This window comes from Ranitomeya imitator, chromosome 5 (assembly GCF_032444005.1).
Source record: "Ranitomeya imitator isolate aRanImi1 chromosome 5, aRanImi1.pri, whole genome shotgun sequence".
In the NCBI taxonomy this organism is placed as follows: Eukaryota; Metazoa; Chordata; class Amphibia; order Anura; family Dendrobatidae; genus Ranitomeya; species Ranitomeya imitator.
This window is the reverse complement of record NC_091286.1, coordinates 222,895,501-222,911,634: the sequence shown is the minus strand read 5'-3', so window position 1 is coordinate 222,911,634 and position 16,134 is coordinate 222,895,501. Positions and strand designations below refer to the sequence as shown.

The 16,134-nt window shown below is 42.6% G+C and overlaps 1 protein-coding gene across 1 annotated transcript in view; it reads right to left on the bottom strand.

Annotated features, from left to right (window-relative positions):
• Positions 1-16,134, bottom strand: part of NMBR (neuromedin B receptor) — a 692,124-nt gene that overhangs the window by 99,139 nt on the left and 576,851 nt on the right. The window contains exon 2 of the mRNA XM_069767953.1: positions 11,838-12,186. Coding sequence (XP_069624054.1) covers positions 11,838-12,186 — 349 coding nt within the window. The remainder of the gene's footprint in view (positions 1-11,837; positions 12,187-16,134) is intronic.

The following is a 16,134-nucleotide window of genomic DNA, read 5'->3' as shown; positions in this document are numbered from 1 at the left end:
GATACCATCTGAAACCGATACCTTTGAATATTGGAAGGTATCGCTCAACACTAGTCAGGAATCAGCCCAGAACTAGAACTGGAGGACCAGATCAATGACCTGAACAGAGCTGAGACCACAGTCTCAAACACAACACCATCAAGGCCCATTTTCCCCGGCCCATTTGAAGTTCATCCATAACCATGTGAATGATCCAAAGAAGGCAAGGGAGAGGGTCATATGATAAAATGAGACCAAAACAGAACTTTTGGTATCAACTCCACTCTCTCTGTTTGGAGGAAGAAGATGGTTGAGTGCCACCCCAAGAACACTATCCCAACTGTGAAGCAAGTTAGGGGTAACATCATACTTTTGGAGTGCTTTCCTTTTAAGGTGATAAAATTAGTGCATTGTATTGGAGGAAGGATGGTGTCATGTATCGCTTGATTTGGCCATCAACCTCCTTCTCTAAGTAACAGCATTGAAGATGGGTCATGGCTAAGTCATCCAGCAAAACAATAGCCTAAAACACACATTCAAGTTCGAAGGTCCTGGCGTGGCCTCGCCAGTCTCCAGACCTGAACCGAATACAAAATATTTGGAGGGAGTGTTGCCCAGCAACAGCCCTGAAACCTGAAAGATATGGAGAAGATCTGTATTGAAAAGTGGGCCAAAATCCCTGCTGCAGTGTGTTCAAACTTGGTCAAGAACTGCAGGAAAGTCTGAACTCTGTAACTGCAAACAAAGGTTTCTGTACCAAATATTAAGTTCTGTTTTTCTACTGTATAAAATACATATTTTATGCAATAAAATGCAAATTAATTATGCAAAAATCAGACAACATTATTTTCTGCATTTTTTTAAGACTGTCTTTTACAGTTGAGGTGTACCTACAATAAAATTACAGACCTCTCCATTCTTTGTAGGTGGGAAAACTTTTAAAATGGACACTGTATCAAATACTGTATATACTCGTGTATACACAATATAGCTATGGAGGATATCCCAATATTAAAACATAACCTTTAATATTATAGAATTTAAAAATCTTGGATACCAACAAAACACAAACATAAACCAAAAGTGCTCAAGTGACCCAGTGCTCAAAGATAAAAATTGGATCGGTCTTACCAATATGAATGGACATATCTATATAGCAGTTTGCTTCTCAATCTCCAAAGCTGGAGCGTGGGGGTCCAAAAGTATAGGCAAGAGGTGGGGTAAGTTTGCTTCCACTATCTTCCCTGTTGTGCCCCTGCAGAACTCCTGTCCTCACAAGGACAGGCCCCAAGTGAGCCCTACTATGGACAACCACCATTGGGCAACCACCATATAATGTATATACCCAATGTCTCTCTTCTCCCTACGCGTTTCAACTCCAATAATGGAGATTCATCAGGGGAGTTCCAATAGAAATAGGTGGCAATAGGCACAGCTAAAAATCCAGCAAAAAGTCCGTATATATCATGGGTCCCGCAGTGGCTAGGTACTCATAGGTCACAGTGGCTAGCTGTGTCTGCAGCTTAAAATCCTCAATGCCGTCTCTAAATGATCTCCTTTTAAAATGTGCCCAGAAACTCAGATCCGCCCCCCACGTATGACGTTATGCCTGTGATCGTCCCCCATATTACAAAGAGAAGGTAGAGATTGCGGAATGTAAACCTACCAAGCACGACAGCACGTGTGTCGCCAACCGGCTATCGTGCTCCGGTGGCTGGAACACACGCTAACTGGAAGTATCGATGCCATTTTGTGTGCATCATTTCCATCCACCATATGTAAGGGGTATTCCTACCAAGCGTGGAGCCCTGCAAACCGGAAACAGTGACGCCATATTGGCCGCGTCATTTCCGGGTGTACTGAAGCCGCAGTCCTAGGTGCATTAGGCTAATGGAGACTACGGAGGCGGAAATAGCCATGGTCAGGGTGGCCATGACCGTAGGCGTTACTATAGGAACTGGGAGCATCGTTAAATTATGGGCACCTATGGAAAAGATAATTCCCTATGTACCGTTGCAAACAATGCAAGTTATACATGCTCATTACCGGCAGAAAACAAAATCGGACCACACATAAGTTATGCTACATAGGAGTAAGACAGATAATACCATTTTGTACTATAATACTATATTGTGTTGTCATTCCTGAGGGTACAGAAACGGTGTTGCTTATTGCACCATAGCTATTTATATACTCGTGTATAAGCACGAGTATATAAGAGTTTTTCAGCCCTTTTTGGGGCTGAAAACGCCCACCCCGGTTTATACACGCGTCATTGACCCAGAAAACGGCAGGGGAGGGGAAGCGGCGGAGCAGCAGGTCACAGGAGGCAGGAACCGGCGACTGCGACTAAAGTCTGTGCCCGCTGCTAAAAAGAAATGAATATTCACTGCACTGGCAGAAAGAGCTGCTGGCACCGAAATGGTTAGTAGGATGTTTTTTTTATTATGCTTTTATCATGGGGGCCACGCATGCAAGGATAGGGATGATCAACCATGCATACAGTACAAGAATGGGGATAAGGAGCCACATATGCAAGGATAGGGATAAGAAGCCATGTAGACAAGGATGAGAATAAGGAGCCATGCAGTCAAGGATGGGAATAAGTAGTCATGCAGACAAGGATGGGAATAAGGAGCCATGCAGACAAGGATGGAGATGAGGTGAATAATAATAATAATATGACAATGCATACCCAGCTTATACTCAAGTCAATAGGTTTTACCAGTTTTTTATGGCAAAATTAGGTGCCTCGGCTTATACTCGGGTCGGCTTATACATGAGTATACATGGTACTTATTTTCCCCACTGTATACAGCTCTGGCAAACATTAAGAGACCACCACATCAAAACCCTGTCATGGGCAGCCCTATCTCCAGACCTGAACTCCACTGAAAACCTCTGGAATGTAATTAAGAGGTTAATGGATAGTCTCAAGCAATCAAACAAAGAAGAACTGCTTACATTTTTGCACCAGAAGCATTGTGAAAGACTGGTGGAAAGCATGCCAAGACACATGAAAGCGGTGATTAAAAATCATGGTTATTCCACAAAATATTGATTTCTGAACTTTTCATGAATTAAAACATTAGTATTGTTGTTTCCAAATGATTATGAACTTGTTTTCTTTGCATTATTTGAGGTCTGAAAGCACTTTTTTTGACCATTTTTCTTTGTCAGAAAAAAACCCCAAAATGTATTGCTTGGAAATTCTGAGACATGTTGTCAGAAATTTATAGAATAAAAGAACAATTTACATTTTACTCAAAAATATACCTTTAAATAGAAAAACCAGACAAACAGAACATATTGCAGTGGTCGATAAATTTTTGCCAGAGCTGCATATATATACAGTGGGTACAGAAAGTATTCAGCCCCTCTTTGGTGTCGAGTTCCCGCCGCTGCACAGGGGGAATCTCAATCCATCTCTGCTGCGGTCTTCCATTCTCCTCCAGCCGCAGTGGAGCCTAATAAGCAGAGACGTTGGTCCCAACATCTGGCTCAAGCTGATACTGTGTGGCTGGTTATTGCTGTCCTTTCAGGCTCAGCCATCGTAACCAGTACTGATCAGCGGCGAGCGGGTGCTCCTGGCACTAATTCCTGCTTTTCTTCTTCTGAGCATGCCCAAGCGACGAACTCCCATTGGAGGTCGGGGGTCACATGCTCAGGTCCTGTATCAGCTCCTATTGGACCACTAGGAAGGTCCTGGAGAGTTTCAGCTATAAAAGGTTTGCATGGCCACACGGCCATGCGCTAGTATAAACCTGTTATTGTGTGTGTGGATGTATGCCTGTTCTGGTGATTGCACCTTAATCATTCCCATTCCTAGTGTTGTTGAATGCTCGCGAATGTTGGAGCTACCTAGTTCCAGACAGTGCTATCCTAGACACAAGAGCACAATCCTACTGCGTCAAACCAGCAGCGACCACCAGTGCAACGCCGTGTGCGCTTTCCTAGCCCTAGTTATGGTGATGAGTTGCATCCGCCAGAGCGGCGCTGTATGCACTCTGTGCGGTAACCTTTAATCAGTCCTGACAACAACCGGTCATTGTAGGGTGGGAACTCCCGCTTGATCTCAGCATCTGACTCAGGGTGTGGGGGTGAGCTTCAGGTATCCCACTAGCGTCCATCTGCTGCACTCTGTAACAGGGCACAGCATTTCCTTTGTTTTCCTGCGACTCTGTGAAGCAACAGAGTTCACATCAGTTCATACCGGGTGACGGAACCCGTGTTTATTCTGGCGTAGTACCACCATATAGCGCCACCATTACCTAGCAGCAGGTTCCGTCTCTGCACGGTTGACCCCAGGCTGTGAACGGACCTTTACTATCTTTATATTCATTCAGTGTGTTCCGCCAGCCCTAACAGACCCCTTTAAATGTTTCACTCTTTGTTTCATTGCAGCCATTTGGTAAATTCAAAAATGTTCATTTTTTCTCATAAATGTACACTCTGCACCCATCTTGACTGAAAAGAAAAACAAAAATGTAGAAATGTTTGCAACTTTATTAAAAAAGAAAAACTGAAATATCACATGGTCACGAGTATTCAAACCCTTTGCTCAGTTTTGAGCAGAGGCTGTTGTGAATTCCGCTCTTGGGCTCCCTCCGGTGGTTGTAAGTGGCACTTTTGTGAGTTCTGCTCTTGGGCTCCCTCTTGTGGTTTCTAGTGGTATGGCTGCTCCTTGGAGTTAGCTGTCATCAGCTGCCTCCACTTATCGTCTGATATTTAAGTCTGGGTCTTTCTTCAGCCTGTGCCACTTGTCTATGTTTCCTGGCTGGATTCACATCTCTGCTTGGATTCTCCTGGTTTCCTGACCAGTTCTGCAAAGATAAGTTCTGGCTTTGCTCATTTCAGCCCACATGTTGTGGACTTATTGTTCTGTGCATTCTATATTTGTCCAGCTTGTCAGTATGGATATTTTCTGTTAGCTGGAAGCTCTGGGAAGCAGATTTACCCTCCACACCTTTAGTCAGGTGTAGAGATTTTGTAAACTCTTTGTGGATTGTTTTGTAGTTTTTATACTGACCGCACAGTATCCTTTCCTGTCCTATCTATCAAGCTAGACTGGCCTCCTATGCTAAAATCTGATTTCATTTCTGCGTATGTTATTTTCCCCTCCTCTCACCGTCAATATTTGTGGGGGGCTATCTTTCCTTTGGGGATTTTCTCTGAGGCAAGATAGGTTTCCTGTTTCCATCTTTAGGGGAAGTTAGATCTTAGGCTGTGCCGAGGGGTCTAGGGAGCGTCAGGTACCCCCCACTGCTATTTTTAGTTGCGCTGCTAGGTTCAGGGTTTGCGGTCAGTACAGATACCACCTCCTTCAGAGCTTGTCTCATGTTGTTCCTAAACCACCAGATCATAACAGTACAAGTGGCCAAAAATGAATTAAATGTATCTCAAAAGAAGGAAAAGAAAGTTCTGAACCATTTTTTTTCTGTGCTCTGGTTTGTCTTTTTTTTCCTCTTGATATCTGGGTGGTTCAGGATATATGCTGTGGCATGGATGTTCAGGGTTTATTTTCTCGTGTGGATCAACTTGCTGCAAGAGCACAGAGGATCCAGGACTATGTTGTCCAGACACCGGCTTTAGAGCCCAGAATTCCTACTCCTGATTTGTTTTTTGGGGACAGATCCAAGTTTTTGAACTTTAAAAATAACTGCAAATTGTTTTTTGCTTTGAAACCCCGTTCTTCTGGTGATCCCATTCAGCAGGTGAAAATCATCATATCCTTGCTGCGTGGTGACCCTCAAGACTGGGCTTTTGCTCTTGAAACAGGGGATCTGGCATTATTGAATGTAGGTGCATTTTTTCAAGCGCTCGGATTATTGTATGATGAACCTAATTCTGTGGATCATGCAGAAAAAACCCTGTTGGCCTTGTGTCAAGGTCAGGAAGCGGCAGAGTTATACTGCCAGAAATTTAGAAAATGGTCTGTGCTCACTAAATGGAATGAGGAGGCTCTGGCTGCTATTTTCAGAAAAGGTCTTTTTGAAACCCTTAAAGATGTTATGGTGGGCTTTCCTACGCCTGCCGGTTTGAGCGAATCTATGTCTCTAGCCATTCAGATTGATCGGCGTCTGCGCGAGCGCAAAGCTGTGCACCATATGGCAGTATCCTCTGAGCATAGTCCTGAACCTATGCAATGTGATAGGATTTTGACTAGAATAGAACGGCAGGAATTCAGACGTCAGAATAGGCTGTGTTTTTACTGTGGTGATTCGGCTCATGTTATCTCTGATTGCCCTAAGCGTACTAAGAGAGTCGCTAGGTCTGTTACCATTAGTACTATACAGCCTAAATTTCTCTTATCTGTGACCCTAATTTGCTCATTGTCGTCCTTTTCTGTCATGGCATTTGTGGATTCAGGCGCTGCCCTGAACTTAATGGACTTAGAATTCGCCAGGCGCTGTGGTTTTTCTTTGCAGCCTTTGCAGAGCCCTATTCCTTTGAGGGGCATTGATGCTACACCCTTGGCCAAGGATAAACCTCAGTACTGGACACAGATGACTATGTACATGGCTCCTGCACATCAGGAAGATTGCCGTTTTCTGGTGTTGCATAACCTGCATGATGTTGTTATACTGGGATTTCCATGGTTGCAGGAACATAATCCGGTGCTGGATTGGAAAACTATGTCGGTGACTAGTTGGGGTTGTCGAGTAGTACATAGTGACGTTCCTTTGATGTCAATTTCCTCTTCCCCCTCTTCTGAGGTCCCTGAGTTTTTGTCGGATTTCCAGGATGTATTTGATGAGCCCAAGTCCAGTTCCCTTCCTCCACATAGGGACTGTGATTGTGCTATTAACTTGATTCCTGGTTGTAAGTTCCCTAAGAGCCGACTTTTCAATCTGTCTGTGCCAGAGCATGCCGCCATGCGGAGCTATGTTAAGGAGTCTTTGGAGAAAGGGCATATTCGGCCCTCTTCGTCACCATTGGGAGCGGGTTTCTTTTTTGTTGCTAAGAAGGATGGCTCCTTGAGACCCTGTATTGATTATCGTCTTCTTAATAAGATCACGGTTAAATTCCAATACCCCTTGCCTCTGCTTACTGATTTGTTTGTTCAGATTAAGGGGGCTAGTTGGTTTACTAAGATTGACCTCCGAGGGGCATATAATCTTGTTCGTATTAAACAGGGTGACGAATGGAAAACTGCATTTAATATGCCCGAAGGCCATTTTGAATACCTTGTGATGCCATTTGGGCTTTCTAATGCTCCATCTGTGTTCCAGTCTTTCATGCATGATATTTTCCGCAATTATCTTGATAAATTCATGGTCGTATATTTGGATGATATTTTGATTTTTTCCAATGATTGGGAGTCTCATGTGAAGCAGGTCAGGATGGTGTTCCAGATCCTTCATGATAATGCTTTATTTGTGAAGGGGTCTAAGTGCCTATTCGGAGTTCAGAAGGTCTCTTTTTTGGGTTTTATTTTTTCTCCCTCGTCTATAGAAATGGATCCTGTTAAGGTCCAAGCTATTCATGACTGGATCCAACCCACATCTGTGAAGGGACTTCAAAAATTTTTGGGCTTTGCTAATTTCTATCGCCGTTTCATTGCCAACTTTTCCAGTGTGGTTAAGCCCCTTACTGATTTGCAGAAGAAAGGTGCTGATGTGACGAATTGGTCCTCTGAGGCTGTTGAGGCCTTTCAGGAGCTTAAACGCCGATTTACTTCTGCCCCTGTGTTGCGTCAACCGGATGTTTCTCTTCCTTTTCAGGTTGAGGTCGACGCTTCTGAGATTGGGGCAGGGGCCGTTTTGTCTCAGAGGGAGTCTGACGGTTCTTTGATGAAACCGTGTGCTTTTTTTTCCAGAAAGATTTCGCCTGCGGAACGCAATTATGATGTCGGCAATCGGGAGTTGTTGGCTATGAAGTGGGCGTTTGAGGAGTGGTGACATTGGCTTGAGGGAGCTAAACACCGTGTTGTGGTCCTGACCGATCATAAGAATCTGATTTACCTCGAGTCAGCCAAGCGGCTGAATCCTAGACAGGCTCGATGGTCCCTGTTTTTCTCCCGTTTTGATTTTGTGGTCTCGTATCTTCCGGGATCTAAGAATGTTAAGGCTGATGCCCTCTCTAGGAGTTTTTCGCCTGATTCTCCTGGAGTCCTGGAGCCGGTTGGCATTCTTAAGGAGGGGGTGATTCTTTCTGCTATCTCCCCTGATTTGTGGCGGGTGCTTCAGGAATTTCAGGCTGATAGGCCTGACCCCTGTCCAGTGGGGAAGCTGTTTGTTCCTGATAGATGGACAAGTAAGGTAATTTCTGAGGTTCATTGCTCAGTGTTGGCTGGTCATCCTGGGATTTTTGGTACCAGAGATTTGGTTGCTAGGTCCTTTTGGTGGCCTTCCTTGTCTCACGATGTATGTGCTTTTGTGCAGTCCTGTGGGACTTGCGCCCGGGTCAAGCCTTGCTGTTCCCACGCTAGTGCGTTGCTTTTGCCTTTGCCGGTCCCTGAGAGGCCCTGGATGCATATTTCCATGGATTTTATTTTGGATCTTCCTGTTTCCCAGAAGATGTCTGTTATCTGGGTTGTTTGTGACCGGTTCTCTAAAATGGTCCATCTGGTACCTTTGCCTAAGTTGCCTTCCTCCTCAGATCTGGTTTCATTGTTTTTTCAGCATGTGGTTCGTTTGCATGGCATTTCGGAGAATATTGTGTCTGACAGAGGTTCTCAGTTTGTCTCTAGATTTTGGCGGGCCTTTTGTGCTAGGATGGGCATTGATTTATCTTTTTCTTCGGCGTTTCATCCTCAGACTAATGGCCAAACTGAGCGAACTAATCAGACCTTGGGGACCTATTTGAGATGCTTTGTGCCTGTTGATCAGGATGATTTGGTGTCTTTCTTGCCGTTGGCCGAGTTTGCCCTTAATAATCGGGCTAGTTCGGCTACTTTGGTTTCACCTTTCTTTTGTAATTTTGGTTTTCATCCTCGTTTTTCTTCTGGGCAGGCTGAGCCTTCTGATTGTCCTGGTGTTGATTCTGTGGTGGACAGGCTGCAGCAGATTTGGACTCATGTGGTGGACAATTTGACGTTGTCTCAAGAAAGGGCTCAACGTTTTGCTAACCGCCGTCGGCGTGTTGGTCCCCGGCTTCGTGTGGGGAATTTGGTTTGGTTGTTTTCTCGTCATGTTCCTATGAAGGTTTCTTCTCCTAAGTTTAAGCCTCGGTTTATTGGTCCTTATAAAATTTCTGAAATTATTAATCCGGTGTCTTTTTGTTTGGCTCTTCCTGTCTCTTTTGCCATTCATGATGTTTTCCATAGATCTTTGTTGCGGAGATATGTGGTGCCCGTTGTTCCCTCGGTTGACCCTCCTGCCCCGGTGTTGGTTGAGGGAGAGTTGGAATATGAGGTTGAGAAGATTTTGGATTCTCGTTTTTCGAGGCGGAGGCTTCAGTATCTTGTCAAGTGGAAGGGTTATGGCCAGGAGGATAATTCTTGGGTTGTTGCCTCCGATGTCCATGCTGCCGATTTGGTTCATGCTTTTCACTTGGCTCATCCTGATCAGCCTGGGGGCTCAGGTGAGGGTTCGGTGACCCCTTCTCAAGGGGGGGTACTGTTGTGAATTCCGCTCTTGGGCTCCCTCCGGTGGTTGTAAGTGGCACTTTTGTGAGTTCTGCTCTTGGGCTCCCTCTTGTGGTTTCTAGTGGTATGGCTGCTCCTTGGAGTTAGCTGTCATCAGCTGCCTCCACTTATCGTCTGATATTTAAGTCTGGGTCTTTCTTCAGCCTGTGCCACTTGTCTATGTTTCCTGGCTGGATTCCCATCTCTGCTTGGATTCTCCTGGTTTCCTGACCAGTTCTGCAAAGATAAGTTCTGGCTTTGCTCTTTTCAGCCCACATGTTGTGGACTTATTGTTCTGTGCATTCTATATTTGTCCAGCTTGTCAGTATGGATTTTTTCTGTTAGCTGGAAGCTCTGGGAAGCAGATTTACCCTTCACACCTTTAGTCAGGTGTGGAGATTTTGTAAACTCTGTGTGGATTGTTTTGTAGTTTTTATACTGACCGCACAGTATCCTTTCCTGTCCTATCTATCAAGCTAGACTGGCCTCCTATGCAAAAATCTGATTTCATTTCTGCGTATGTTATTTTCCCCTCCTCTCACCGTCAATATTTGTGGGGGGCTATCTTTCCTTTGGGGATTTTCTCTGAGGCAAGATAGGTTTCCTGTTTCCATCTTTAGGGGAAGTTAGATCTTAGGCTGTGCCGTGGGGTCTAGGGAGCGTCAGGTACCCCACACGGCTATTTTTAGTTGCGCTGTTAGGTTCAGGGTTTGCGGTCAGTACAGATACCACCTCCTTCAGAGCTTGTCTCATGTTGTTCCTAAACCACCAGATCATAACAAGAGGCACCCTTTTGAGCTAGTATAACCCTGAGTTTTCTTGGGAATGATGCAACAAGTTTTTCACACCTCAATTTGAGGATACTCTGCTATTCTTTCTTGTAGATCCTCTCCAGTTCTGTCTGGTTGGATGATGAACTTAGTGGACAGACATTTTCAGGTCTCCCCAGAAATGCTCAATTGGGTTTAGGTCAGGGCTCTGGCTGGGCCAGTCAATAATGATCAGATTAGTTCTGAAGCCATTCCTTTGTTATTTTACCAGTGTGCTTAGGGTCATTGTATTGTTGGAAGTTGAACCTCCGGCTAAGTCTGAGGTCCAGAGCACTCTGGAAGAAGTATCATCCAGGATATCTCTTTACTTGGCCACATTCATGCTTCCTTCAATGGCAACCAGTCATCCTGTCCCTGCAGCTGAAAAACACCCCCATAGTATGATGCTGCTACCACCATGTTTCACTGTTGGGATTTTATTGGGCAGGTGATGGCAAGTGACTGGTTTTCTCCACACATACTGCTTAGAATTATTACCGAAAGGTCTATCTTTGTCTCATCAGACCAGAGAATCTTATTTCTCATAGCCTGGGAGTCCTTCATATGTTTTTTAACAAACTCTATGAGGGCTTTCATGGGGCCACTCTGCCATAAAGGCCCGACTGGTGGAGGGCTGCAGTGATAGTTGACTTTGTGGAACTTTCTCCCATCTCCCTACTGCATCACTGGACCTCAGCCACAGTGATCTTGGGGTTCTTCTTTACCACTCTCACCAAGGCTCTTCTCCCATGATTGCTCAGTTTGGCTGGATGACCAGATCTGATGGGCCCAAACTTCTTCCATTTATGGATTATGGAGGCCACTGTGCTCTTAGGTACTTTGAGTACTGCAGAAATTATTTTTGTAACCTTGGCCAGATCTGTGCCTTGCCACAATTCTGTCTCTGAGCTCCTTGACCAGTTCCTTTGACCTCATGATTCTCATTTGGTCTGACATGCACTGTGAGCTGTGACGTCTTATATATAGATTTGTGCCTTTCCAAATAAAGTCCTATCAGTTTAATTAAACACAGCTGGACTCCAATGAAGGAATAGAACCATCTCAAGGAGGATCACAAGGAAATGGACAGCATGTGACTTAAATATTCAGTGTCTGAGCAAAGGGTGTGAATTCTTATGACCATGTGATATTTCAGTTTTTCTTTTTTAATGAATATGCAAAAATTTCTACATTTCTGTTTTTTTCAGTCAATATTGGGTGCAGATTGTGCTTTAATGAGAAAAAATTAACTTTTTTGAATTTACCAAATGGCTGCAAAGGAACAAAGAATGAAAAATTTAAAGGGGTCTGAATACTTTCTGTACACACTGTACATAGATGTTGATATAATTAATACATTCTAATTACATATTCTATATATACAGTATAGTATATTCTGGTCACATATACTTATTTTTTGGTATCAATTTTTATTGACTTATTTTTATTGATTTATTTTTGTATTAATGTAAAGTACTCACCTGTCGTTTTGAATGCTCACTGTATTCTCCAGGAATGTTGTGCGCACTTTTAATTAAAGTTCTAGCAATATGATAGTAGTAAACACTTATAATAGTCAGTGGAACTAGATAGTAGACCAAGAATATAAGAACAGAATGGATCTTTGGATGCATGTCATCATTTTGTGGATATGGGATACAAGCTGTGAAGCTGACATTGTCTGATCCGTTGATATGTGCCACTTCAGAAAACACTGCTTCAGGGACTGCCAAAAGCATTGAAATGATCCAGATGGCTGTCGCTTTTATACATGTCCACAGAACAGCACTTGATGTCTGGATGTCCATTGGATTCACGATAGCTTTGTATCTGAAAGAGCAAGAAATAAATACATGTTAAATATTGAGAGGGAAATTACCAAGTTAATTCTAACCTTGAACCAAGCATGATTTAACCTGATACATGGTATTATAGAACATAAAGAATACAAATAGTGTGGTGAAATACGGATCTGCTCTGCGTCTAATATGAAATTTTCATGCAATGATATCAGTAAACATTAATCAAAAAAATAATTTGCTAATTAGTGTCCTACTTTTCAGGTATGTATTTTACAATAATCCATATTTCATTTGGTATTAGGTCTTTCATATTGAGATGCATAAAACTATTTGCATTTCTGAAGCTCAATCTGTACAGAGTAAATATGTTTTACACATTATAAATTACCAAACCAGTTTAAATTGTATGTTTTTCTCTTTTCTTCCCCAAATTGATCATGATGTTACAACTTTTATTAATATAAATCTGATTTTTCTATTCTTGTAAATTGTCTTGGAACTGCCTTATTAGTCTGCCTAGGTTTCGTGTGCTTTTACGGCACATGTTCTACTATATCTTTGAACATTAAAATTAATAGACAAGAATAAATTCAATAGATTTATGATATTTTAATTTGAAAGACTAGTGGCAGCTGTTAACAGCTCTCTTGGATTCCCTCTCAGGAATTGTGCATTAAAGAGGAGATTTATGCCATTATAAATAATGGAATTCACTGTCTGCACCGAGTGCAATAACTGTCAATGCACATCAGACAGGAAATACAAGTTACCAATAATCACTAATATAGAAATAATATACTCAGACTTTTTTCTCAGACTAGAAAAAGCTTCAAATTAAAAATAAATTTTGGTTGGCAGTTTTCTGTTTTTCTGTTATCTGGCAGAAAAAAAAACAAAGGACATTTTATGTCATCTTCGAACTGCGTACAGTCTAGTTAATGATACCATCTGGTCCCACTTAGAAAGTTTCCTTTTTCCCAATTTTATACTATATCATGTCACAGAAATCAGTACAGGCTATGCTTCCTTAGTCTGGCAACAAGTTATTAGTTTAAATCATTCTAACCCACTAATTAATTTATGCCCTTTGTGTGTTTAATAATGGAATGAAAATAAAGATTAGAGGTATTTTCATTTTTGTATTTTTGTTTTTTGCTCCCCTTTTCCCAGAGCAAAAACCTTTTTTATTTATCGGTCAATGTGACCATGTGAGGGCTTGTTTTTTTGTGGGATGAGTTGTACTTTTGAACAACACCATTGGTTTTAACATATCATGTACTGAAAAATGGGAAAATAATTCCAAGTATGGTGAAACTGCAAAAAAGTGCAATTCCACAATTGTTTTTTGCTTTGCTTTTTTACTGTGTTCACTAAATGCCAAAATTGACCTGCCACTATCATTCTCTAGGTCATTACAAGTTCATAGTCACCAAACATGTCTAGATCGTTTTTTTATCTAAGTAGTGAAAAAGAAATTCTAAATTTGTTTAAAAAAATTAAAAAAATTGCGCCATTTTCCGATACCTGTAGCGTCTCTATTTTTCGTGATCTCAGGTTGGGTGATGGCGGATTTTTGCGCACTATACTGACATTTGTAATGATACCATTTTGGTGCAGATATGATCTTTTGATCGCCCGTTATTGCATTTTAATGCAATGTCATAGTAACAAAAAAAAAGACATTCTGGTGTTTTGACTTTTTTTCTCATTACACCATTTAGCCATCAGGCTAATTCTTTTTTTTATATTGATAGATTGGGCGATTCTGAATGCAGCAATACCAAATATATATATATGTATGATTTTTGTATTGTTTTATTTTGAATGGGGTGAAAGGGGGGTGAATTGACCTTTTATATTTTTTTTATTTTAGTAATATTTTTTTTAATTTTTTTTTACTTTTGGCTTGCTTCAATAGTCTCCATGGGAGATAAGAAGCTGCCATAACCCGATCGGCTCTGCTACATACAGGCGATGATCAGATCACCTGTATGTAGCAGAATTGCTCACTTACTTTGAGCACCGACTTCGAGTGGCAACCCATAGCAATCCAGCGGTGATAACCATAGAGGTCTGCTGGAGACCTTTGGTTGTCATGCAAAACCCATCAGCGACCGGCGGTCATGTGACACGAGAGTCGCTGGGCGGGATTTCCAGTGCACTTGCCGGAAGCACGCGTTAAATGGCGCAGTCAGAATTTGACAGTGGCATTTAACTAGTTAACAGTCGAGGGTGGATCACGATTCCACCCACGGCTATTAGAGGCTGTTCAAAACAGCTGATATGCTAGGAAAGATGTGGGCTCAGCGCCAGAGCCCACATCAAAGTGAGGGAATACAACGTCGTCGTACTATGATGCCCGATGTTGAAAAGGGGTTAAAAAACATAAAAATATATCTTTCTGTTAAAGAAACCACATATACAGTAGGTCTTCTGTTCCAGTTTCTGTGTGAATGTTCCTAAAATTTTGGAAAGCTTGTAATTTTTCAGAAAATACATGTGGGAGATAACAGAGAGAGAACTGTGCAGACGACAAGAGCTTGCACTTCACAAGCAAGAAGGAGAGAGAGGTAACTGCTGACCATAAGAGCTTATACTGTGGAGGAGAGAGAGGCCCACACTGACCATAAGAACTTATACTGTATTGGAGAGAGACTACCCTCCTAATCATAAAAGCATACACTCTACAGGAGAGAGAATTACCCAGGGACTATAGAGATGGAAAATGACTCTGCCCTGCCAACTGTGCTCTACTGAGATCTTAGGGTACCGTCACACTATAACATTTCGATCGCTACGACGGTACGATTCGTGACGTTCCAGCGATATCGTTACGATATCGCTGTGTCTGACACGCAGCAGCGATCAGGGATCCTGCTGAGAATCGTACGTCGTAGCAGATCGTATGGAACTTTCTTTCATCGCTGGATCTCCCGCTGTCATCGCTAGATCGGTGTGTGTGACACCGATCTAGCGATCTAGCGATGCGATCCAGCGATGCGTTCGCTTGTAACCAGGGTAAACATCGGGTAACTAAGCGCAGGACCGCGCTTAGTTACCCGATGTTTACCCTGGTTACAAGCGTTAAACTAAAAAAAACCAAACAGCACATACTTACATTCTGGTGTCCGTCAGGTCCCTTGCCGTCTGCTTCCCGCACTGTGACTGCCGGCCGTAAAGTGAAAGCAGAGCACAGCGGCTGTGCTTTCACTTTCACTTTACGGCCGGCAGTCACTGAGTGCGGGAAGCAGACTGCAAGGGACCTGACGGACACCAGAATGTAAGTATGTGCTGTTTGTTTTTTTTTAGTTTAACGCTTGTAACCAGGGTAAACATCGGGTAACTAAGCGCGGTCCTGCGCTTAGTTACCCGATGTTTACCCTGGTTACCCAGGGACCTCGGCATCGTTGGTCGCTGGAGAGCTGTCTGTGTGACAGCTCCCCAGCGACCACACTACGATTTACCTACGATCACGGCCAGGTCATATCGCTGGTCGTGATCGTAGGTAAATCGTATAGTGTGACGGTACCCTTAGTTAGCTACAGGAACTAACTCTCCTCTCACCCATTGTACAAGGAATGATAATCCGTAAGATGTCATAGATACAGGGCATTATGGGGAGGGTCACTGATGTTTCAGCAGCTGTGTTTTTTAGATGCCATTATGCCATCACATATAAAAGCTTTTACATTTCAATTCAGTTTTATTAAAGATTATCGTGAAAAAATGCACAATTTTTGTACATTATTTACCAATGACTATAAACAATGTGTTCAATCAGTTGTACCAGTTGGAACAATTACATGGATAACCAATAAGACTATTTTAGTTACTAGCTTGATACATTTATATAAAAAAACTTATTAAAAAATGTAATTAAACAGCAAGCAGAAGACGGATTTCATCAACCAAGTTATCATGGCTTAAAATATTCTTTTTCTCTCATTATTCTGTAATTTGGCAAATATTAATAATT